We start from the raw sequence: 24,050 nt of genomic DNA on the forward strand, positions 1-24,050 counted from the left end.
CCTTCTACCATCACTATCAGTCATCCCTGCTGAGCTCCATCCTGGGCGAACTTCCAGCTGAAAAAGGGGTGCTGAGAGTCAAAGGACAGTTGACCTACGCAGCCCAGCAGTCGTGGGTCTTTCCTGGAACAATTCGCAGCAACATCCTTTTTGGAAAAGATCTGAACCCCCAGAAGTATGAGAGAGTCATCAGAGCCTGTGCTCTAAAGAGGGTGAGAGATTTGCATTTGCAGTTCACAAAGTACTCAACCATTGTTATGTGCACGATTGAGCCTTTAGAAACAGAGAAAAGGGTGATAAATAACTCCAAAGTTGCATTAGATCTTGTTTTGTTGTTTTGTTTTTTTCAGTGAACTCAGGTCCCAAAGCAACTACACTTTCCTCTGTTTGAGGAGTCTAATACTAATTCAATGTGAAAACACGTTTGATGACTTTACTTTGTCAAAAGCAACGTTGGGTCAGCAACACTCCAGTTCAGCCTTTAAAGCTGTCATCTTACATATAAGCAAATACTGTGAAAGTATTTTGTCTATACCTGGGTCCTCTTAGTAAATTCTGCTTTACTAGTTCAGTGTTTAACCTGGAAAATCTCTTGTACAGCCTCTGTATGCATCACCTGTGCCAGCGTGTGTCACGCCCTTTCTCTTGCACCGACTCTCTTCCTGTGTTGTGCTGCTAGTACGTTCCCTCTTCATTGTCAGGAGCAGAGATGGGCAGTAACGCGTTACTGTAATCCGATTACCTTTTTCAAGTAACGAGTAACATAATGGATTACTATTGCAAAAACGGTAATTAGATTACCGTTGTTTAAATGTTAAACAAATTTCTTCCAGTCAGAGAATGTTGCATATAATTAAATTTTTGCTTGATGCATAAAGTTAAAAGATTAAAACTAATAAAACAAGTTTTAAAAAGAGACGTTTGATTACATTTTAAATGATGGATTATGCAGAAAAAGTAGAATTGGGCTGAAAGATCTATCACTTTATCACCTATCCAGGTTAAAAATCGTTTTTTAAAAAGTAACTAAGTACCTAAGTAATAAATTGCTTTTGAAAATAAGTAATCAGTAAAGTAATGGGATTACCTTTTTGGGGAAGTAATCAGTAATTAGTTACTGATTACTTTTATCAAGTAACTTGACCAACACTGGTCAGGGGTATGAAAATACTTTGGTGTCATGTTTGTTGGAATGGGAGGATTTGTGTTTCAGGATTAGTGAAACTTCACCCAGTCTGTTGATTACGAAGGTCTCAATAAATGAGATGAGACCTGTGTTTGTTTGACTTTGTGATGCTGCAGAATAATGAGACAGGAAATGTTTTCTAAGCTATATTAGACAGATAACTTCCTGTGTCAGCAGCAGCGTTTGTCTTAATGTCCCTTAAAAGAAACCAGCTGCTGTCACCTTTATGTGAGTCTTAACAGGCTGCTTTTGGCTGTATAACAATATGGTTTCAGGGTTTACTGGGTTTGAAAAGCAAGATTTAGCTGCAGGTTGATCACATAAATTTACTCGATCTGCTGTGTTATAACAACTTCCTTGGCAGAGGTAATGTTTTGGTAGTGTTTACGGACAGAGTGACGCACATGCTAACACATAGTTCAAAGTTTTGAGTGAATACTGAGTGGGGTCATCTTTTTCATTTGCAGGCTGTATCCTCACAGTTAAACTGGGCTTGAATGGAGTCAGTTTGGCAATAGCACTCTGATGGCAGAATGTTGTCGTCTCTGCAGTCAGTCTGACTTTGCAGAAAATTTGCCTACTGTTAAGTGAGCTGGGACTTCTTGTTCCTAGTAATCCTAGAGTATTTTCCTTCCATCCAGGATCTTCTCATTATCCAGATAAAATATTGATGTTTGGTGTCAGTGTATCACCAAACCCAAGGTCACCAATCTGCTGAGAAAGATGGCAACATTGATTTTTGGATGAGTGAGTGTGTAGACTGTAGACAGTCTAGAAACAAGCTGACTTGGTTCTGTTCATAAAGCTACTGAAAATAATGAGCCATAGATGGCAGCACTACTTTTTCTTACTATATGCTAATTGTATGTGAATGGTACCGAGTGACTCGACTGCAGAGGTCTGAGTGCAGAGAGGATAGAGAGTCCAACTTTTCTCCTGTTGTATTCGTCTCGTTTGCTGTGTGGCATTTCTCATCTTTGTTTTTATGATCACTTATTGCTTACTTTTATGTAGTTTTACAACAAGATTTGCATGTCTGCACTTTTGCAAATGTCTGATATAACGGCTGCACTGCAGTGAGCCCTTGTTAATCTGCCAGCAGCAGAGGTGTCACATGCTGTGCTCAGTAGATGAGTTACTTGTGAGTCATGTTACTGTGCGCAATAAACAAAGTAAAACAAAACAAATTCTGCTCTGACAAGAGTATCTTATCTAATCTGTGACTTGTAAAGGGCTAGAAATGATTTGATAGTCTCATGAATAGCTTTGTCATTAAGTCACTTGATCAGTCACTCAATGTTCTGACTTAGTCATTGCGAAAGGTTAGGTATTTTACATTAGCAGGTTACTGTTTAAACTGTTTGCTTTGTTTTCTTCTCATTTATACACTTAAAAGGCTCAACACTTGTACATTTGTATAAAACAAATGTGTCGCTGTGTCATTCATCTTTGCACAAAAGTTGGGTGGCATTTTTATCATGGAGTCAGCATATTATTGAATATCAAAAGGAATATTAATAATAATATTAAGGGTTTTTTGTTTTTCAAATTGAAGTTGTGCCTTTGTGCTGGTAATTGTTGTACTCTGCAGCAACAACAAAGCCTGTTTATATGGATGCAGCACACCAGTATGTGTTGGTGACTACTCGTCCAGTTTTAAAATATGACAGTTTTCTCTTGATTTTCATAATAAGACAGGGCTGTCTTATTATGAAACTCCAGGCCTCAAGGGCCGGTGTCCTGCAGGTTTTAGATATCACCCTGGGTCTACACACCTGAATCGAACGACTAGTTCATTACCAGGCCTCTGGAGAACTTCAAGACATGTTGAGGAGGTCATTTAGCCATTGAAATTAGCTGTGTTGGATCAAGTAAACATCTAAAACCTGCAGGACACCGGCCCTCGAGGCCTGGAGTTGGACACCCCTGCAATAATACATGCTTTTCTTCCCATGGTACTGTATGGTACCATGGGAAACCCAAGGTGCAGTAATAAGACTCTGCTGCCCATACATCCAGGATCTGGAGCTACTCCCAGATGGAGACCAGACACTGATTGGGGACAGAGGAGCTACACTCAGCGGAGGACAGAAAGCACGTGTCAACCTGGCCAGGTAGTGTGACAGCGAACCAGACTGCTTTATTGTGTTCACCCAGATATTCTTGACTGCTGTTAGGTTGCACATTAGTTTTTGTTTTGCTTTAGATACACATGGAATGTCAGCATAGATTTCCCTTTAGGCAGAAAAACTTTAAAGGAACAGGAATGGACAGGTTTTAAAGGAAGGTGCAGCAGACTGTTTCCTGGCAACACCTAAGATGGTATTGACACAGTAAATGCATGCACGAATGGATCGCGTTCTTTTAGTCGTCTTGAATTAAAGCACTCCATGAGCCAGAAGTAATGATAATCAAAAAACAACAGAAGACCTTCTCACTTTTAGATGACGGTAAAAAGACCTCTCATTGTTGCTATGAAGCCTGATGCTGCAGCTACTGTAAAAAAGGGATTCATGCTTTTGATTTCAGGGCTGTGTATCAGGATGCAGACATCTATATTCTGGATGACCCACTCAGTGCTGTGGATGCAGAGGTGGGGCGGCACCTCTTTGAACAGTGAGTGACTCAGTTAAAATCATTTCAGCATTTATGACTCAGTCTGCAAAGAATGTGTGGTTGTTTTTGATGCACACATTTAGAATAATGTGCAAAAGTCTTGCACAAGACTGGACAAGACTTGATATTTAGCTTCCATGGAGCCAGACTAAAGAGTAGTTCTGCAGGCTTTCTGGACGTTTTCTAAGTTTTCTTTGTGTTCTTTTGTGTCTACACATGATTATTTAGCAAAGAACAAAAAACTTCAGGCAACCCTTGCTTTAAGAAGTGGCTTTGAATGGCTATATTGTTTAATCAAAATTCTGCAAAACAGGTTTCTGTCCTTGCTATTTATCCTTCGTCACATCACAGGTCAGGGGTGGGGTTAAGCCCTTACTGGAAGAATACATCAAAGCTGGAAATCGTTCAGTGTCACCTCCCAGCAGGAGAAAGTTTCTATTGTTGTGCATGATGTAACACATGCACTTGTGTTTTTGGCTTTTGGCATAAGTTTTAACCTGAGCGATGGATGTTTAGCAGTGCACCATTGTTTAATGTTGTTTTTATAGCTTTGGCACTGGACACAGTGCTTTGAAACAAAAATACATCAGAAGTGAAAACTGACAAAAGCTTTGCATGTGTTGGGCTAAGCCAGGAAGGGGTGCGGACTACCAGTGTCAGGCAGACAATTGAACTTGACCCCAAACTTCCTGTTACACTTTTGGTCTTAGATAACATACAAACTTTTTAACTGTACTAAAGAAGAAGAAAATCCTTTGACAGTGTTTGACGTTTTTATGTGAAACTGAAACAAACTGGAATGAGAGAAAATGTTTTTCTTGTATCAGATGCATCTGTGGCTTGCTGAAGAACAAGCTTCGTATCCTGGTCACCCATCAGCTTCAGTACCTGAAGGCAGCTGACCAGATTGTTGTCCTGAAAGAGGTTAGTGCAGATGAAATCATCCCTGTGTACCAAACTTGTATCTGAGCACTGTGTTTACCTTCAGCTATTACATTTCAGCGCAAAAGACATGCTGTGGAAGAGAGCCAGAGATTAATTACAAGTGTGATTCGGTGCAGAGAGGTCTATTAACACATAGTGAGTGAGAAAGGTGACTAAAGAGAAAAACTCAATGCATCATGGGAATCCCCCGGCAGCCTACATCTATTGCAGCATAACTAAGGGAGGATTCAGGATCACCTGGTCCAGCCCTAACTATATGCTTTAGCAAAAAGGAAAGTTTTAAGCCTAATCTTAAAAGTAGAGATAGTGTCTGTCTCCCGAATCCAAACTGGAAGCTGGTTCCACAGAAGAGGGGCCTGAAAACTGAAGGCTCTCCCTCCCATTCTACTTTTAAATACTCTAGGAACAACAAGTAGGCCTGCAGAGCGAGAGCGAAGTGCTCTAATGGGGTGATACTACAAGGTCATTAAGATAAGATGGGGCCTTGTATGTGAGGAGCAAGATTTTGAATTCAATTCTGGATAAAAGATTATTTCAGATTAATAAAAGGATTTATCTGAAATAATCACTATACTGCAAACACTGTGGATCAGCCTTGAATAGTCTTATAGAAGATTGCTCTGAACTTTTGTTTCTGAGTGTTCTCTGGCACCACCTTCAGGTCAGTTATCAGCTTTGCACACAAGATATTAGATCAGGGGTGTCAAACTCATTTTAGTTCAGGGGCCACATGGAGAAAAGTCTATTCTCAAGTGGGCCGGACTGGTAAAATCATTGTGTATATATAACTTAAAAACAACAACTTCAGATTGTTTTCTTTGTTTTAATACGATCAACATAAAAATAAAGCTAGAGCCTGTGGACAGTATGTTCAAAATAGTACAGGCACAACATAGCTATTAATCATAAAACATCTCAAGTTATTTGAAAATTCTGAGGACAAAGAACACACAAACACACAGTGTCTTAGTGATTCACAGAACTGATTCACAGATCACAGAACTATATCAGGGTGTCACTTCGCAGGCAGCAAATTAGATAAAAATAATGAAATCCTGTTCCCCAAACAAGTACAAGAACCACAGAATAGGTTAAATATATAAACCAAATATAATCAATTAGAAACAGTCTCACATCAACATAAAAATATATAAACATAAAGCTGGAGCCTGAGGACAGTGTGTCCAAAAGCACAACATAGCTATTAATTACAAAAAACCTCAAGTTATTTGAAAATTCTGAGGACAAAGATCACACAAGCACACAGTGCCTCAGTGATTCACAGAAGTATATCACAGATCACAGAACTACATCAGGGTGTCTCATGCAGCACTTTCAGTGGGGTTGCATAGTTTATTTGACTTCTGATACCTGGCATCTTTTAGCTTTCACCAGCTCATCAATATCAGGCTTCACATCCTGAGCGGCAGCTAACTTCAGGATGTGATTCAAGTGCCTGTGTGTGAGCCTTGAGCGCAGTTTTGTTTTATTTATGCTCATTACAGAGAAAACTTGCTCACAAAGATACGTGGTTCCGAACATGCACAACAGTTTTGCTGCGAGGGCTGTCAAGTTGGGGTAACCTGGTAAGAGATTCTGATAGAATGTGTTCAAGCTAGCTGCGGCAAATTTGCCCTTTAAATCCGAGTCACACTGCAAGTCTATTATTTCAAGTTGGATCCTGACGGGCAGATCAAAGGGATTCACGGTGAACGGCGAGCAAAAAACGTTGAAGTCTTTCTCCAGTTCACCAAAAATCTGAAATCGTTGCTCAAACTCTAGTAACAGTCCCGTTATTTTATCTTTAAACCGCTTCATATCTGCCACACTTTGGATCGTGCACACATTTTTCAGACAGGGGAAGTGAGCTGCATCACCACCAGCGAGCTGCGTCTCCCACAATAACAGCTTCAACTTGAAAGAACGTATGCTGTCTTAATACTGCGTGACAACTTTGTTGCGTCCCTGCAGCTGTTTGTTCAAGTTATTCAGGTGCTCTGTAACATCCACCATAAATGCAAGGTCCTGCATCCATTCTGCGGAATGAAATTCTAACACTGGTTTGCCCTTTTCTTCCATAAACTGTCCAATTTCTTCTCGTAAATCAAAGAAACGCCTCAGCACAGCACCTCGGCTCAACCATGTTACCTCAGTGTGGTATGGCAGGCCATAGATGTGGTCTTTCTCTCTGAGAAGACTGTCAAACTGACGGTGATTGAGGCTTCTGGATCGGATGAAATTAACAGTTTGGATGACCACCTTCATGACGTTATCCATTTTCAGTGACTTGCAACACAAAGCCTCCTGGTGCAAAATACAGTGAAAAGTCCAAAAATCACATCCTCCATTTGCAGATTGCACTTTATCTCTGAACTTTTTTACAACGCCTGCTTTCTTCCCGATCATTGAGGGCACACCATCTGTAGCCAGGCTGACAGCGCGGGACCAGTCCACTCCGACCCTGTCCAGCGCGCCGACGAGTGCGGTGAAAATATCAGCTGCGGTCGTTGTATCTGTCATCGGTACCAACTCCACGAACTCCTCGGTGACGGTCAATGTGTCATCAACTCCGCGGATGAAAATTGCCAGTTGTGCAACATCTGTAATGTCCGTGCCTTCATCAATTGCAACTGAAAACACAATAAATGACTTTACTTTTTGCTTCAACTGGCTGTCCAAATCCGCTGAAAGATCAGAAATCCTGTCAGCAACTGTGTTTCTTGTCAGGGTGATATTTGCAAAGGCCTGGCGCTTTTCAGGGCACACAATCTCCGATGCCTTCATCATACATGTTTTTACAAATTCACCCTCACTAAATGGTTTTGAAGCTAGTGCAAGTTCGTTAGCAATGAGGTAGCTAGCTTTCACTGCAGCATCACTGATGTCTGGGCTGTGAGTAAACACAGGCTGCTGTTTCTTCAGACCCGCCAACAGTTCATTCACCTTCTCTCTTCTCCGCTGTCTTTGAAAGTTGTCATATTTGTCGGCATGAAGACTCGCATAGTGGCGACGGAGGTTATATTCTTTCAGCACTGCACCATGCTGGGAACACACCAAACATACAGCTTTCCCATTCACTTCCGTGAATAAATAGGAGGATGACCATTTTTCTTGGAACACTCTGCATCCACTTTTCTCTTTTTTGACAGAGACATATTGGGGCAATGAGGGTGCCAAACATTGACTGTAGAAAACATGGACGACGCGACCCCGCCTCCTACCATTGTGCAAAAATGAAGCCAAAATACCCCGCTTAAAGATATTGACCGTATGCTCTTTGATTTTATATGGAAAAACCGTACGCATTATATTAGAAAAACTGTTGTGATGAATAAGTACGAATCAGGTGGGCTTAACGTCTTAGACTTTTCTACTTTAAATAACACTTTCAAAATTAATTGGGCTAAACATTTTCTTAAAAACCCTACCTCTATCTGGAACTTTATACCATATCATATTTTCTCTCGTTTTGGTGGCTTTAATTTTATTTTAAATTGTAATTACAATGTTGAGAAACTTCCTGTAAAGCTTTCATCCTTCCATAAGCAGGTCCTCTTAGCGTGGACCCTCATTTATAAACACAACTTCTCACCTCACAAATACCTTATCTGGAACAACAGAGATATTTTATATAAAAATAAATCACTTTTCCTGGAAACTTGGGTCCAAAATGGGATCCTATTGGTGGCTTAGCTGGTTAATAAAGAGGGACAACTACTTACTTACAACGACTTTATTGCACTATATAATTTTCCAATCAGTGTTCAGGAATTCTCAATGGTGCTTGGTGCCATACCCTCAGGGACTTTAATGTTATATAAAAACACTGACAGCTCAATATCTACCTCAGTCACTCTCCCTGATCCAGCTGAGTCACCAATAGGAAAAATCTGCTTTTCACAGGAACTTGGTAACAGCAATAAGAGAATACGTAGTTTATTCCAAGAAGATATCGTCTCTCTCCCATATATAATATCTTATTGGAACCGATATGTTCCAGATATCAAGTGAAAGACAGTCTGGATGATCCCCCATAAATATTTGATTGTAAATAAGGTGAAAGAAGTCTCATTTAAAATTCTACATAAATGTTATCCAGCCAGTCACTACATGGTAAAATTTAAAAGGGACATAAATACTAATTGTACTTTCTGTGGGGATCATCCAGAAACTGTGACACATCTTTTTTGGTACTGTTCTTTTACACAGAGATTCTGGAAGGAATTTAGCAGGTTTGTTATTGTCCATATTTTAAGGGAATTTTCTTTACAATGGGAAAATGTTTTATTCTGTTTCTTTAAGTTCCCCAAGAAGTATGATAAATGTTTTTTATGATAAATTTGTTAATACTTTTAGCTAAATTTTTTATCCATAAATGTAAGTTTACAAACAAAACACCATATTTCTGTCATTTTTTTAAGGATGTGGAAATGTACATTCAATCAATATCAGACTCCACCAACAAAAAGGCTCTCAAAACAATATATGTATGTGAATTTTTGCGTGTATTCTCATAATTGTTACCTTTTTCTTTTACCCCTGGCTGTTTGTGTTCATGTTCTGTTGTTTTGTATACTTCATCTGTTCGTATGTTGTATACTCATTGTTTGTTCAATAAAGTTAAAAAAAAAAAAATATCCCGCTTGTGGAGGCTGCCATCTTGCAAATTTGGAGCCAGAGTCTGCGCAGTAGTGACTTGAGGTGGAGCGACTGTGTAACGCTCCCGCCCACACACCCGCTGGACGTGACCGCAAACACGCCCCCCTACACTTTTTAGCCCGGCTGCTCGAGTTTTTTTGCTGGTTTACCGCGACTGACGACTCGTTTAATTAAGGTAAATACAACCATGTCACTGTTATAAAAAAGACACACAGCTTATCATCTTATAGTTCTAAAATCACTCTGTTGTTAATTCTTTAGTTAGCTTAGCCGCTAGCATACGCACTGTGTTGGAGGCTTGTTGCTAGCTAGTTAGCGATGCTACACACCTGCTACTCTTAATAGACTTCTACACTTAAGTTTTTGTTTTATCCATTTTTAGACAGCGATGAGATCAGCTGCACACTCCACAGAGGCCCAGAGTTACTGTTAATATCAAAAATATAATGCTGTCCTTTGAGATTTTAACATAAGACTGAGTGTAATGGATCTAAAACTGTTTAAATCTTCAGAGCCCTCTACAGCCTGGTAACATGGAGACTTTAAAAACATCAGCAGAACGTTTCAGTAGTGTAGTCTAATTTGTTCTTTTCATTTAATAATAGAGTCCATATTATATCAACAGCTACATTCACCCTGGAGAGAAACTAGTCAGGGAGACCATCAGGACTAAGCTGGGTTTCTGGGTCCAGAGGTTTAGAGAAACTTTTTCCCTTTCTTTCATCACAGCTGTCCTGTGCCATAAGTTCTGTTGACCCGCTGTAAGAGGCATCATTTAAGAAACACCAGGAAGACTGAAGCTCATGGCAGTGATCAAGCAGGACTCATGATCTTCACCAGCCGCTCCCTCACAGGGAAATCTTCAGCACTCCTCCGTGGGCCCGCCCCAGGAGATGGATAAACCCAGCATTTCATCAACACTGTGATGAGACCTTTGGTTTGTGTAATGTTATAAATACTCAGATACTCCCCAGAGGCTCCGGACTTTTACATAAAGATATTATATTCAGTCCTGTAGAAAGTTATATATTTAAAAATATGTGATCCTCTCTGGTTATTCTGGTATGAATAACTCTGAATCACTTTATGGTAAATAACACACTATCTGCAAAAAACTGAAAGAATTCTAGATCACAAGTTTGTAGTTCAACATACAAGTGACAACCTTTGACCTTCATCAGGTTTTATTTAATTGTGTTAGACAAAATCTCATATGCTCTTCATGCAGCTGAGTACATCAAGTGTTTAAAACGGAAGCTGTGCAGGTCTGAGATCAGCAGCTCTCTGAAACACCAAACTGAGGTCCTGTTAATGCTGATATATAGTGACACAGTTACATGAGTGATTCGTCCTTTTGTTTTTTTGTCTTTAACTTTATCAATAAAACAGCTGCAGCTTTCACTACAGCACGTGTGGTACTTTAACCTTTGTACTGTTTTCATCAGTTCATTTTGCAGTTAACATGTGAACATGTTGGATGATCTGTGTGCTGTCACTCGATGGGGCTGAGGTCTGAATCTGAGGGCAGCTCCTGTAATCACAAAGACAACAGAACCATCACAAACTCAGATATAAATTTTATCCCTCAATATTGAAATAAAGCTGATTCCTCTGTCCTCACACACTCAGGATCTGAAGTTCTTCTCTTACATTTTTTTCAGTATTACAGTACACTACAGTACTTTAATCCATAGTTCCTGATTAATGAGGAGTTACTGAAGTACAAGCTTTTAAAAAATTTTTTTACTGTCTTTACAGATGTGGAGACTGAAAACATGCTGTTGTTTGCACATATTTAATATTCAGCTCTGCACAGGAGCTGAAGCAGGGTGCAGCCTGTTTCTTTTACAGTATAATACTTGTAATAAAAGTACAGTAACAGTAATTAGTGACTGAGCAGCCCGGAGCGTTTCTCTTGATTTCTTTAGTAAATTCATTCATCTCATCATCAGTGCTCATCTTAGCTAGCTAGGTCTCAGGAGCTAGCTAAGGACGGTAGTTACGGATTAGCTTACAAACACGTTTAACTTACCGAAAAAGTGCAGCGGGGCCTCGGGTCCTTCTGTCGGGTAGTCCAGTTTACTGAAGAACACCTCAGGCTGTCAGGTTAAAACACTCGGTCGTGTTTTCGTAGCGTAAACGCTGGTCCTCCTCTCAGAGCCTACGCTCTATCTGCTATTCGCGAACAGAGATACGCAAGTTTCTCCGTGACTGCAGCTGTCAGTCAAAGCTCTTATGATGACGTTTCACCCCAATTTAACATCACCGCGGTAGGAATTAGAATCAAACTTATGGGAAAGGAGACCCCTTGAACATCAATCAGCGTGATGAGAACTATTGAAAACAAAAGAAAGAATCTTTGGAAAAAAATTATCTAAGGAGAATTAACTTATTTTAGTCTGACCCCAGTCCCATCCGCTAACATGGAGGAGGCGGGGTTTATGACCTATACTGCAGCCAGACACCAGGGGGCGATAGAGACGTTTTGGCTTCATTTTTGGGGAGCTGTCGCGTCGTCCATGTTTTCTACAGTCAATGGTGCCTGTCGCTGTCACTGTCGCTACCCGATCCGTACCGTAAACCCGATCGGTACCCCGCATGCGCGAAAGGTGTCTACTTCCGGTCGTAGCGTTTTACGATAGTTATGGGTCAGAGTATCGGTTAAGATGTTAAGAATAATAAGTATATCTTAAAATGTTTGCAATAATGAAGCATTTCAGTACAATGTAGACAAAAACGAAAAATAAAAAGATAGTTACGGATCGGGACTCCCCGATCCTTACTGCGCATGTGCAAAGTCGGACCGTACAAATCGGGTCTACCCGATCCGTACCGCGCATGTGCAGATGTTTTCTTCTTCTTCTGTTCGTTTAATGGCAGTTTACTCCCCAGTGTACGAGGATACTGCCACCTGCTGACCGAGCGAATGAACCCTATTATAAACTGAATTGGCGTCATTACAAATGTGTGTTAAATTTGATTTAGTGATAGTCGAGTGTGTTTATGCTTGTCTGTGTGGAGAGGATTGACTGGAATAGTGATGATGATGTCGGCTATCACTGTCAATTGTCAGTAAACACTTAATCTGGCTGATGAATCTTCACGTGACACATTGCTAAGTCAATATAATTAAGTCTGTAATTAGGCGCCATTCTTCTTATTTTACGGCGCTTTTGTTCAATCGGGGAACGCTCTCTGTTGAGGAGAAAAGCATAAATTTGTTTGTGTACGGATTATCCATTGTTTAAATGTCCCGGGCAGTCGAAAAGGAGGCAGAGCCGTTGAGAAATGCTAGGAGCTAACTGGGCGCTAACCGTATCATTCAAATATACTGAATGTCGCAATGTTGGCAAAGAGAGGAAGTGACGTAAGATTTGCGCATGCGGGGTACCGATCGGGTTTCCGGTACGGATCGGGTAGTGACAGTGCCAAAGCAGATCAGGTTTAAATTTCGCAGGCAAAACAAAGTAGCTCACAATTGCTATTGCGCCATCCAATGGACACAATTGGAACAGCAGTTTCTTTATTGAAAAATTGCTGCTCATTTTTATACTTTACAAAATCATCTCACGGGCTGGATTAAGCCCGTTAGCGGGCCTGATCTGGCCCGCCGGGCATACGTTTGACACCCCTGTATTAGATCATAGACTGAAGGGGATGCAGGGATTTATCTTTGTCTCTTCAGGACATGTTTTCTGAAATTCAGCCACACTACTACCATTTGTAGAAAAGCACAAACAAGACTGAGTGCTGCCAGATAGTCCGTTGACAGTCAGCTTGCTTAGCTGACTGTCAACAGACTATCTGGGTGACTCGCAGGACTTTGGAAATGTACTGCGGTTAACATCTTCAAACACTACAAAGTGTGTGTTTCACATGAGGAGGTGGTGCTGCCATAGGTCTGTAAAACACAGCTGTACAATTTCCTAACACTTGGTGATATGTGTGTGTTTGTCAGGGTCACATGGTGGCAAAGGGAACTTACACGGCGCTTCAGCAGTCTGGATTGGACTTCACCTCCCTTCTCAAGAAGGAGGAGGAAGAGGAGCAACAGCAGCCTCATCATGACACCCCCACCAGAACTCGAACTCTGTCTCAAAATTCAGTACTGTCCCAGACCTCCTCTGTCCAGTCCATCAAAGATGGAGACCAGTTACCGGTTAGTGCATAATTATCAGTAAAAACAGCCTAGTTTTTCAAAAATCAGGGTTGTTTATAGGAAATGGGTCGTTTCTGCCCATCCCTAGTTTAATATTATGTTTGCTTTTCTTTCTTTCCCCCCTCCCCCAATGGTCTTTAACAGAGCGTGCTGAACAGACACAACTTGAGCTTAGTTTGCTTTAGTCCGTTTTCATTTTGACAAGTTAAACACAGGGAACTTGACGGCCAGTGATCATGATACTTGTCTGTATGCTGATGACTTCCTCGCAGGCGGAGAAAGTTCAGACATTTGCAGAGGAGACTCGAGCTCAGGGAACCATTGGAATACGCATGTATGCCAAGTATCTGACAGCTGGGGCCAACATTGTGGTTCTGCTGGCTGTCGTGCTGCTTAACATCATGGCTCAGGTACACAAAGACTCACCTGCACTTGTAATTCGCCTTCCACATGTTAGCTCAGAGAGAATAAGTGTTGAATGCATTTCACATGTGTAATATAAAGCAGTTTTTTTTGGCTTTTATATCTCCTAGGTAGCATACATCATGCAAGACTGGTGGCTAGCTTACTGGTAAGTATCTTCAATCTGCCGTTTTCCTCATAGACTGCAGCTTTTACATGTCTGTTTATACTCATGTCTGACTGTTTAGGGCTGATGAGCAAGAAAAACTAATGGCCAGCAGTAACATGACTAACATCACAGCAAATGGACTAAATGTCACCAAAGAGCTGGACACGGATTTTTACCTGGGAATTTATGGAGGTAAAGGTGTTCTCTTATTTACACTGCGCTGCATTTCGTCTGATTTTACTCCATTGGTGTTTTATGGTGTGTTATTTTTCCAGGTTTGACTGCAGTCACCATAATCTTTGGCTTTGGCAGGAATTTGGTGCTGTTCGATGTGCTAGTGAGGTGTTCACAGTCTCTGCACAACCGCATGTTTAGCGCTATACTCCAAACACCCGTGCGCTTCTTTGACATCAATCCGATTGGTAAGCAAAATTTTTTAGTGTTGTGCGTTCTAAAGCCAGAGTCGGTAAATTGTAGAATTTTGTAGTTCAAAAACTTCTAAATGGAATTCTGTAGTGCTCGTGTGCGCCAACCACTCACCGGAGGGGCAATGGTCAGGGGCAGTCTGAGAAATCTGGCTTTAGGAACTTGGAATGGCACCTCTCTGAGGGGGAAGTAGCCTGAGCTAATGCTTGAGGTTGAGAAATATGAGCTAGGTGTAGTCACGCTCACATGAACTCATAGCTTTTGCTCTGGTGTCTAGAGAGGGCTGGACATTGTACCAATCCTGGGTTGCCCTCAGTGAGAGGTGACAGGCAGGTGGGGTATACAGGTATCGCCAATTTGGCAACTGTGCTTTGGGATGGATGAGTGGGGTTGTTTACCTGTGCATTCGAGTCAAGAAACAGGTCCTGACTGTCATTTTATGCTTATGTGTAAAATCACATTTGACACATGAGCACAATACCCAACCCTCAAGTCCCTGGGTAGGATGCTTGATCTGCTTAAAGGATGTCCTCAATCCTGCTGATACACCTTCCGTAGTGGAAGCAGAGTCTGGAGCTAACCCATCCATCACTGTGGCGGAGGCCACTGAAGCCAAAAAAAACAAAAAAGCTGGCCGGGCTCCAGGGTTAGATGAGGTTTGGTGAGGTTCCTCTTCCTTACACATAGGGTGAGGAGCTCAGTCATACCTTGGTGTGACCCGGATAACCCAGATAAAGGGGGTAAAGATGGATGGATGAAGTTTGTGGTTACTTTTACTCCATTTGCCATCTTTGTGGGGGCACAGTATACAGGCAAGGAAAGTTAAACTAAACGTTAATCTTACTCTAGCTGGTTTCAAAGTGTGGTGATAATTGTCTCTTGTCTGACCTCAGGAAGAGTATTGAACAGATTTTCAAAGGACATTGGGCTGCTGGACTCCAACATGCCAGTGACGTTTGCAGACTTCGTTCAGGTGAGGGTAGATTTCTCAGCAAAGACACAGCAGCATTTTTCTTTTCTAAACCACTGACAAAGCTGCAGTGAAGATCATAACAAGTGACAGTTTATGGTGGAGCTGTAGCCTCCATGCTCTTTTCAATAAACACAGCAGGTCCAGAGCAAAGGTAGGGAAGTATTTTCCTGAAGCAACAGCAGCACTCACTACTGTAATGATAATATAACTTTCAAGCCAATAAAAGTCATTTAAAGTCCAATAAAAAAAAAACAAGTCTTAATAGAATCAAATCAACAGTTCAAAAACCTAAGAAGAAAAGCGATCTTACCATGTGCTCATCTGTTGCTGGGTAGTTTTCCAAAGTGAAAGCTAAATTCTATGAAGAAAATGCCTTAACTAGGCAATTTAAACTTTGCTGCAGACTCACAGCAGCTGTCCTATGAAATCAATGCAGTACCTGAAATACTTCACTCAGGACCAGGCTTTATAACTCATTAGCCCTTAGCTCTTAACTTTGAAGCTAATCATTACACTGATTACACGCTGCTGGACAAAATATTACGAATTTCTTTGTTGTCACATGTTCCTTGAGCTTGCCTCAGTCACTCAGTGCTCAGTGATGCCACTGGTGAGTAAAGGGCAAGTGTAAACGCTGTGGCACTGCCCTTTGCTGAGGTTGGTAACATTTACCTGCTGATGTCCATCTGAGATAACGCTCTTATTTGTAACAGAGGGTCAAAGATCTCTTTGAAGAATAAAATGAGTAAAACTGACAGTGCTGTTACTAAAGTGAAAGGCTGGAGTACAATGCACAAGTTAATGAAAATACTTTCTCATTCTGTAAAACATTCATTTTTTTAAAAGACACTCAAAAAGAAAAAGGCACAAGAACAAACCACTTTAATGTTGATGTGTTTTTCTGTTATCTGTTGTGAGCAGATTTTCCTCCAGATACTTGGGGTCATTGCTGTTGCAGCGTCAGTGATTCCCTGGATCCTTATCCCCGTTGTCCCCCTCCTTCTCATCTTTCTTTATTTGCGTCGCTACTTTCTGCGGACCTCCAGAAATGTTAAACGGCTCGAGTCCACCAGTGAGTGTCCTACAGTACAACAGTGTGTGAAGAAGGAGATATACGTGCTGCTACTGTTGTTTCTTTTTCATTTTAAAACCTGCATATTTAATATCTTTAAAGCTTGAAGCTCTTTAACCTATTGGTAACTTCTGACTCATCTGTGTCCTCAGCTCGGAGTCCAGTCTTCTCCCACTTGTCCTCATCTCTTCAGGGCCTTTGGACAATCCGAGCATTTGGAGAAGAGGAGCGCTTCCAGAAAGTCTTTGATGCCCATCAGGACCTGCACTCAGGTTCTCTTCAAGCTTGGCACATAGAAGCTCATATTATGATCAGAGAACCTAAAATTTGTATGTTTTTGAACTGTCAGTGATGGATTGTTTCCCTGTGCAGAGGCCTGGTTCCTATTCCTGACCACCTCTCGCTGGTTTGCTGTCCGCCTTGATGGCATCTGCTCCATCTTTGTTACCATCACTACTTTTGGCTGTCTGCTGCTCAGAGACAGTGAGAGAACTAATTTTACTGCTGATTTAGTGTTGCTGTTCGTGATCGCTTACCAGCAGGGGGCAGCTGGTAAGCTATACTATATTGCCAAAAGTATAGGCTTACCCATCCAAATTGATGAACGATCAAGCTTCTCCATCTGGCAAGCCGATGGTCCAGTCTGAGAACGGTACTTATCTGACTGTTTCCAGGGAAAGAAACTCTTAGTGCAGCATACCAAGACATTTTGGACAATTTCATTCATCACCATCAAGGCGATGGCCCCTGTGTACAGTACACAAAGCAACGTCCATGAAGTCCATGAAGACATGTGTGAGTGAGTTTGGGATGAATTCGAGTGGAGATGATGAGCTAGGCCTTCTCATCCAACATAAGTGTCTGACCTCACAAATGCACTTCTGGAAGAATGATCAAAAATTCCCACAAAACACACTGCTAAACCTTGTGGAAGAGTTGAAGCTGCATAATTTTAAACCCTCTAAATTAAATGGATGGGATGTCACTCAAGTTCATATGCTTGCGAAGGCAGTTAAGTGAATACTTATGGCACTACAGTGTATGTGAAATCCAGCAGATGCTGAGTGATTGCTGCCGTTTAACTTTTAAAAGTGTTAGTAAAATGTTTGTTTTCCTGCTCCTGTCAGAGCTTGATGCAGGTGCTGTTGGTTTGGCTCTGAGCTACTCTGTCACACTAATGGGCATGTTCCAGTGGGGTGTCAGACAGAGTGCAGAGGTGGAGAACATGGTAAGATACTCACTGTCTCTTTTATATCCAGAGTTTGTATCATTTCTTTACATGACTGAGCTTTTGCTATTCCCATATAAATCTCACTAATTTCCAGAAATAGTCCAAATATTGTATTTATTCTGTGATCAAAAATTTTTAGGTTTTCAAGGAGGTAAGCATACCTACAGTCTGAAGTAAATTATTTATTTATTCGGGTGATGCAGTGGTTAGAAGTGTTGTCTCACAGCAAGAAGAAGGTTCTGAGTTTAATTCCACCATCAGGCCGGGGTCTTTCTGTGAGGAGTTTGTATGTTCTCCCCATGTTTGTGTGGTTTCTCTCCGGGTTCTCCAGTTTCCTCCGAAAGTCCACAGACATGAAGTTAGTGGTGAATCTAAAATGCCCGTAGGTGTGAATGTGAGTGTGAATGGTTATCTGTGTCTGTGTTGGCGACCTGTCCGGGGTGTACCCTGCCTCCCGACCTGTGGTAGCTGGGATAGGCTCCTTGAATTTGATAAGCAGAAGAGAACGAATGGACATTATTATTTTGCAAGAGTCCAAAGGGTTAAGCTTTGGGATTCTACTCTTTCACACCACTTTCAGACCACTAGTTGTACTGATCGTGGCTCAAGAGTTGGGAGTTCGCCTTGTAATCGGAAGGTTGCCGGTTCAAGCCCCGGCTTGGACAGTCTCGGTCGTTGTGTCCTTGGGCAAGATACTAACCCCATGTTTGCCTACTGGTGGTGGTCAGAGGGCCTGGTGGCGCCAGTGTCCGACAGCCTCGCTTCTGTCAGTGCGCCCCAGGGTGGCTGTGGCTACAATGTAGCTGCCATCACCAGTGTGTGAATGTGTGTGTGAATGGGTGGATGACTGGATATGTAAAGCGCTTTGGGGTCCTTAAGGACTAGTAAAGCGCTATATAAATACAGGCCATTTACCATTTACTGGTATTCTCAAAGAGTTTCTCTGGCATCTGTCCAAAATAAATAATACCTGCATTCTCCTTGATACCAAGTAGACACACTAAATGATTCTATAACATCCGTCTGATTCACGTGGCAGTTCTCCTTCATTGAGAAAAGCAGCTCATGGGAAAAAAGTAGCTTAGGAAAATAATCCTGGAGAAGCCCAGAAACAGTGGCAGACTGAAGCATGCTGAACACTGAGTTATGAGTTGCAGACTTGCTGATTGGATGTGGAGGATATGGTGGGCAGTATCTTCTTAAATTTTTGGTGTAATTCTAGATATTAATCCATTCTTTCAGATTTACCTGATTGTTTATTTCTTAAATTTAACTTGTACGCAAATAGTTTTCTTACATGTTGTGTTCTTGACCACACAGACTGATCCTGATTTAATGTGCATTTCTGCGTTTCTGTCCTCAGATGACATCAGTGGAAAGAGTAGTAGAGTACACTAAACTGGAGAGTGAAGCACCCTGGGAAACCCAGAAACGTCCTCCTCCTGATTGGCCAAGTAAAGGCCTGGTGACCTTTGACCAGGTCAACTTCTTCTACAGTGCTGATGGACCTCAGGTGCTGCACAACCTGAAAGCCATGTTTAGACCCCAAGAGAAGGTCAGACATCAAGGTTTATTTGTTTTGTTTCTAAGAACCTGAAGCCATTTGTGTGATACGCTGTCAAACCAAAGCTTATGTTGTGTCCTCTGGGTCAGGTCGGTATTGTGGGTAGAACAGGAGCCGGGAAAAGCTCTCTGGTCTCGGCTCTGTTCCGCCTGGCAGAGCCCCAGGGGAAGATCTACATCGACGGTATTGTGACCTCTGAGATTGGCCTCCATGACCTGCGCCAGAAGATGTCCATCATTCCTCAGGTACAACATCATAGCTGACCTCTTAGCAGAACACAACACTAGCATCTGGCTACTCTTGTTGCCTTGTTTCGTAGCTTGTCTTCTATGACTTTTTTACTTTGACATGAGAAATATTTGGCTAATAAGTGACATTACTTATTACTAGTTGGGCACATCCTTAAAGCAAAGAAAGGATCAACAGCCCCAATCTGCTCTGACACTCTAGAGTCACTTCTGTTTGCTCTGTGAGAAAAGCACAAGTGTTAGCACTTTGTTGCAACTGCTTTGATTTGGTGCTTATAAATAAAATTGAATTATTTGCTAAAACAATTATACGAGTGTAGTTTTAACACTGCATCTTTTTTTGTTGTTGTTGTTGTTGTTGTTGTTTGTTTGTTTTCACCAGCTTAGCAGTAATGAGTTAAAATCAGCTGTCCAGCAAACATTTTCTCCTCAACTCTCTCAGCATTTCAATTCCCACAAAGCTCTTTGCTGTGATCAGTCAGAACTTGTGCAAACTGTAGGATGCATTTAAAACCAAAAGAGGGCAGCTGGTTACAGTGTGCCATGTGTGGTATTTAAGTTTTTTAAACTTTTACCTGCCACAGCAGGACACTCACTCAGATATGTCGAAATAAGTCACTGTGCTGTTCTTCAAATAGTCCACAAAATCTAATCATTTTGGTGTCCTCTGGGTTCTCCAACTCTCCCCCACCCCTTTAGGACCCGGTACTGTTTACGGGTTCCATGAGAAAGAACCTGGATCCATTTAACCAACACACAGATGAAGAACTGTGGAGTGCTCTGGAAGAGGTCAGTAACTCTCACAATCGGCAGAATCAGTAGTGTGTGAGTTTTAATTCGTGTATGATGAAGCAGAATACTTGCCAAACTATTTTATTATCTTACCATAGCAACAGAAATATTGTGAAATATGTCAGGTTGGCTCATCAGAGCGTACCATACTAGCATCAAACTGTCCCATTCAGGATGACTGAGGGTGGAGGAGCTGCTGTCTCTATTGCATGAGGATATTCTCTTACATAGGCAATTATGTAATTATGTCCTGGAGCCAGGAGCAAACAATCAGAGATCCCAGTGTGGTGGTGAATGACCTCAAGGATTTCGACCTCAAAATCAGCCTTGAAAAGAGCTGCCAGGAACCTGCACCATGTATGGACTATCTGGGGCTCTATACAGATCCCATTCCTAATTGTGTCACTTTCAGAGCAGAGGATCATCAGCATCCTTCACACATTGTCTCTCCCTCTTTCAGCTGAGAAAAGCTGTACAGTTCCAACTCTCTGCATCCTTGCACTCTTTAATTTCTGTGGTGCATTTACAACTGCTTATAATGAGGGATTGTCAGCTTTGGGTCACATCTCTACATCTGCTGCTGTCACAGTGTAACAATAACACTCCACTGTCTATCACAGTTCTCCACCTGCAGAGGAACCCAGCAGCTCTTATTGCACAAATACCTCTGAGGGTGATGTTACCCAGAGTAGCCCTTGTCACAGATGTGTCCCTGACAGGGTTGGATGGACCTATGATGGGAAGGCAGTGAATGGCACAAATGTGCTAAAGCTGTGCTCTTAGCATCACGGGACATCTCTGTGGGTAACATTGTAGTCAAAACGGATGACTATGCAGTAATTATATTATGTTATAGTTTATATTAATCTTTGTTAGGATATTAAGATACTAACAGGTCTTATTATTCATGATTTTTTATATGTAAGAAGAAGAACTTCAAATTTAATGCAGAGAAGCTAATATGTGAGGAATGGAGTCTCTTTTATACTGATGGCAGCATTCTGGATCAACTGAAGGCTTTTAGGCTTTTACAACAATGCAGCCTAGAATGAATAAATACACCAACTAGCTTCCAGCTTTACTTTGAGACAGGTTGCTTCTAATTTTACAGGTACTGCACAAATTAATAGAAGGAAAAGAAAGGCAGTCCTTAATGTAGATGCTAAAGAACATACCCTGATCAAACAGGAGTCCTTGTGTTACTGGAGGTTGAGTCAGTGTCAGGTTAGACACACTATTTGTTTTTGAAACGGAGAACAATAAACTTGGCTTTGTTTGAATTTAGCAGATGGACATGAGGTCATCCAGGCCCATCTTTAAGACATGTCTTTATCATTTGTCTTGATTGATAAATAAAGCTGGGTGTCTTCTGCGTATCATATCATATCATAGCAGTGCTTCTAATGGAAGGGGAAGCATGTATGATTGGTCCCAGTACAGAACCCTGTGGAACTAACTGTAAAAAGACGACAGAGCAGGAATTATTTATAGAGGACACACACAGTGTAGTTAAAGCTGCTTTATTTTATTTATTTTTTTATTCCTGCAGGTGCAGCTAAAGTCTGTGGTGGAAGAGCTCCCTGGAAAGTTGGAGACTGCCCTGGCTGAGTCGGGCTCCAACTTCAGTGTGGGCCAGAGGCAACTGGTGTGTCTGGCACGAGCTGTCCTGAGGAAGAACCGCATCCTCATCATTGATGAGGCCACAGCCAATGTGGACCCGAGGTACTGCAAGATGACGTTTGCCTATGAACAACATCTTGTTAGACAGAAGAATATCTTGTGTACTGCAGCATGATGGGATACAGAAACTACTCAGCTGATGACACTTACTTTGACACGTGAATCATGCATCGGTGGTTGTTTGCTGATAGTAAATTTTTATCTAAAGGTCACACTAACAGAAGCGTTTATTTCTGTGGCTGCAGGACCGATGAGCTGATCCAGAAAACCATACGAGATAAGTTCAGGGAATGCACTGTGCTCACCATCGCTCATCGCCTCAACACCATCGTAGACAGCGACCGGATACTGGTGAGTCCTGAACCGTTAACACTGATGCCACTTAATTAGGTAAAACCTCTAATTAGGTAGTAGTTAAACAACTAATGCAAAGGTAAAAAGTAGAATGGCTTTTTGCTGAGAGCTGGATCCAAATAATCTGTTCTGTTTAATGCTCAATGCATTCTGTATTTGACAAGATTGGTGTCCAAACATACAAACTGTAACACAAGTGTGACTGTCACCTTTGGAGCAGCTTCTGCTTTCCCTGTTTGTGGATGGAGTGTTGGGCTTTCTGGGTTGAGCAGCTTTTTTTTTCATAGCCTGAAACATGCCAGATTCAAGCCAAGAGGCTGTTAGTTTTACTTTGAAACTCACACTGTGCTCTTACTTTTGTGAATTAATCAGAACTATTTGTTTCCAGGTTCTAGATGCAGGGAAGATCCATGCGTATGATGAGCCGTACACCCTGCTGCAGGATCCCACTAACATTTTTTATAAAATGGTGCAGCAGACGGGCAAACAGGAGGCAGCAGCTCTTCTAGAGGCGGCTAAAAAGGTCAGTTTGACTCAAGTTCTTCACACTTAAAGAAAACAATCTCTTTTTGTAAACTGACATTTGTAAACTACGCATTCCAGGCTTACGACAGCAGGAGCCGCTCTGGCCTGTCAAACGGACACGCAGTAACAGCAGACGGGAACTTGGTTATCTTTGAGACCGCTCTGTAAGCTCAGGGAGGCACTGAATTGCTGCTGCTCCTCCAGAAGATTTCAGAAGGTGCCTGGGCTGTAAAGCCCCTCCAGTCTCTGGTGAAAGCGCTGATCCGCTGCTGGTGGCGTAAGACGGGGTGGACATGACCTGCACAGCATTGATTTGCTGGGCCTGATGTGGCCACACAGTGCAGCTGTTTCCTCAGACTGACTGCCCAGAAATCAGGGCTATGAGAACTGTTGATGTAGAGCACTACCTATTTATCTCTCACGTGTTAAATTGCTGTTCAGCATTCTGATGCCTTGCACAAATAGCTTTTAAATGGCTACATAATTTTTAAAATCCCAAGTGCTTTAATTTATTGATGAAAGTGTAGCCAAAGTTGCCTTTGGATTTGTAAATCAAAGTGATATGTTTGTTCAGGATTAGTAACGACCAAATTCTTACTCGGCAGAGATCTCTCTGTAATTTTTAACATTTATCTCTTTAACTACATGTTTTAAAGACTTGAAAAAAAAGTTTCACAAGATTTTAGTGTTAAATATTTTGTTCCTTGTGTTGTTTAAATGCTGACTGAAGCATTTCCAGGGAGGAAAGTGAAATAGCAGTGTGAGCTGTCTGCTGAATGTTTAAGTTATTTCAGGTTTGTACACTTGTTTCGTCAAATATTACATAAAAGGCCCACACATCTCACATGGTAACATTTGTCTTGGTGTATTGTGTAGTTTTTGCTTTTTGGCAAATATTGCTACTAAGATACAATACTGAAATCAAATCTTTGGTCAAGTCAAGAAGACAAGGACTGTTACAAATTACATGAACTTTATGAAAATCCGTGTACAAAAAGTATAACGGTTTGGGAATTCAAGGTCAAATTCTGAAGCTTACAGATCTTACA

General features: G+C 41.5%; 1 protein-coding gene across 1 annotated transcript in view; it reads left to right on the forward strand.

The window, feature by feature from the left end:
* The window catches only part of LOC102790989 (ATP-binding cassette subfamily C member 4-like), a 33,830-nt gene extending 9,975 nt beyond the window's left edge, over positions 1–23,855 (forward strand). Inside the window, exons 11-31 of the mRNA XM_087835598.1 lie at positions 21–212; positions 3,206–3,300; positions 3,716–3,802; positions 4,630–4,726; positions 13,365–13,565; positions 13,838–13,975; positions 14,099–14,136; positions 14,216–14,328; positions 14,412–14,558; positions 15,456–15,535; positions 16,457–16,607; positions 16,760–16,879; positions 16,980–17,090; positions 17,735–17,835; positions 19,202–19,393; positions 19,492–19,647; positions 20,350–20,439; positions 21,992–22,164; positions 22,368–22,473; positions 22,865–22,999; positions 23,080–23,855. Of these exons, the coding sequence (XP_087691724.1) occupies positions 21–212; positions 3,206–3,300; positions 3,716–3,802; positions 4,630–4,726; positions 13,365–13,565; positions 13,838–13,975; positions 14,099–14,136; positions 14,216–14,328; positions 14,412–14,558; positions 15,456–15,535; positions 16,457–16,607; positions 16,760–16,879; positions 16,980–17,090; positions 17,735–17,835; positions 19,202–19,393; positions 19,492–19,647; positions 20,350–20,439; positions 21,992–22,164; positions 22,368–22,473; positions 22,865–22,999; positions 23,080–23,169 (2,613 nt within the window). The 3' untranslated portion in view covers positions 23,170–23,855. The remainder of the gene's footprint in view (positions 1–20; positions 213–3,205; positions 3,301–3,715; positions 3,803–4,629; positions 4,727–13,364; positions 13,566–13,837; positions 13,976–14,098; positions 14,137–14,215; positions 14,329–14,411; positions 14,559–15,455; positions 15,536–16,456; positions 16,608–16,759; positions 16,880–16,979; positions 17,091–17,734; positions 17,836–19,201; positions 19,394–19,491; positions 19,648–20,349; positions 20,440–21,991; positions 22,165–22,367; positions 22,474–22,864; positions 23,000–23,079) is intronic.
* The last annotated feature ends 195 nt before the right edge of the window (positions 23,856–24,050 follow it).

Source organism: Neolamprologus brichardi, chromosome 23 (genome assembly GCF_056152115.1).
Source record: "Neolamprologus brichardi isolate AB-2024 chromosome 23, ASM5615211v1, whole genome shotgun sequence".
NCBI lineage: Eukaryota > Metazoa > Chordata > Actinopteri > Cichliformes > Cichlidae > Neolamprologus > Neolamprologus brichardi.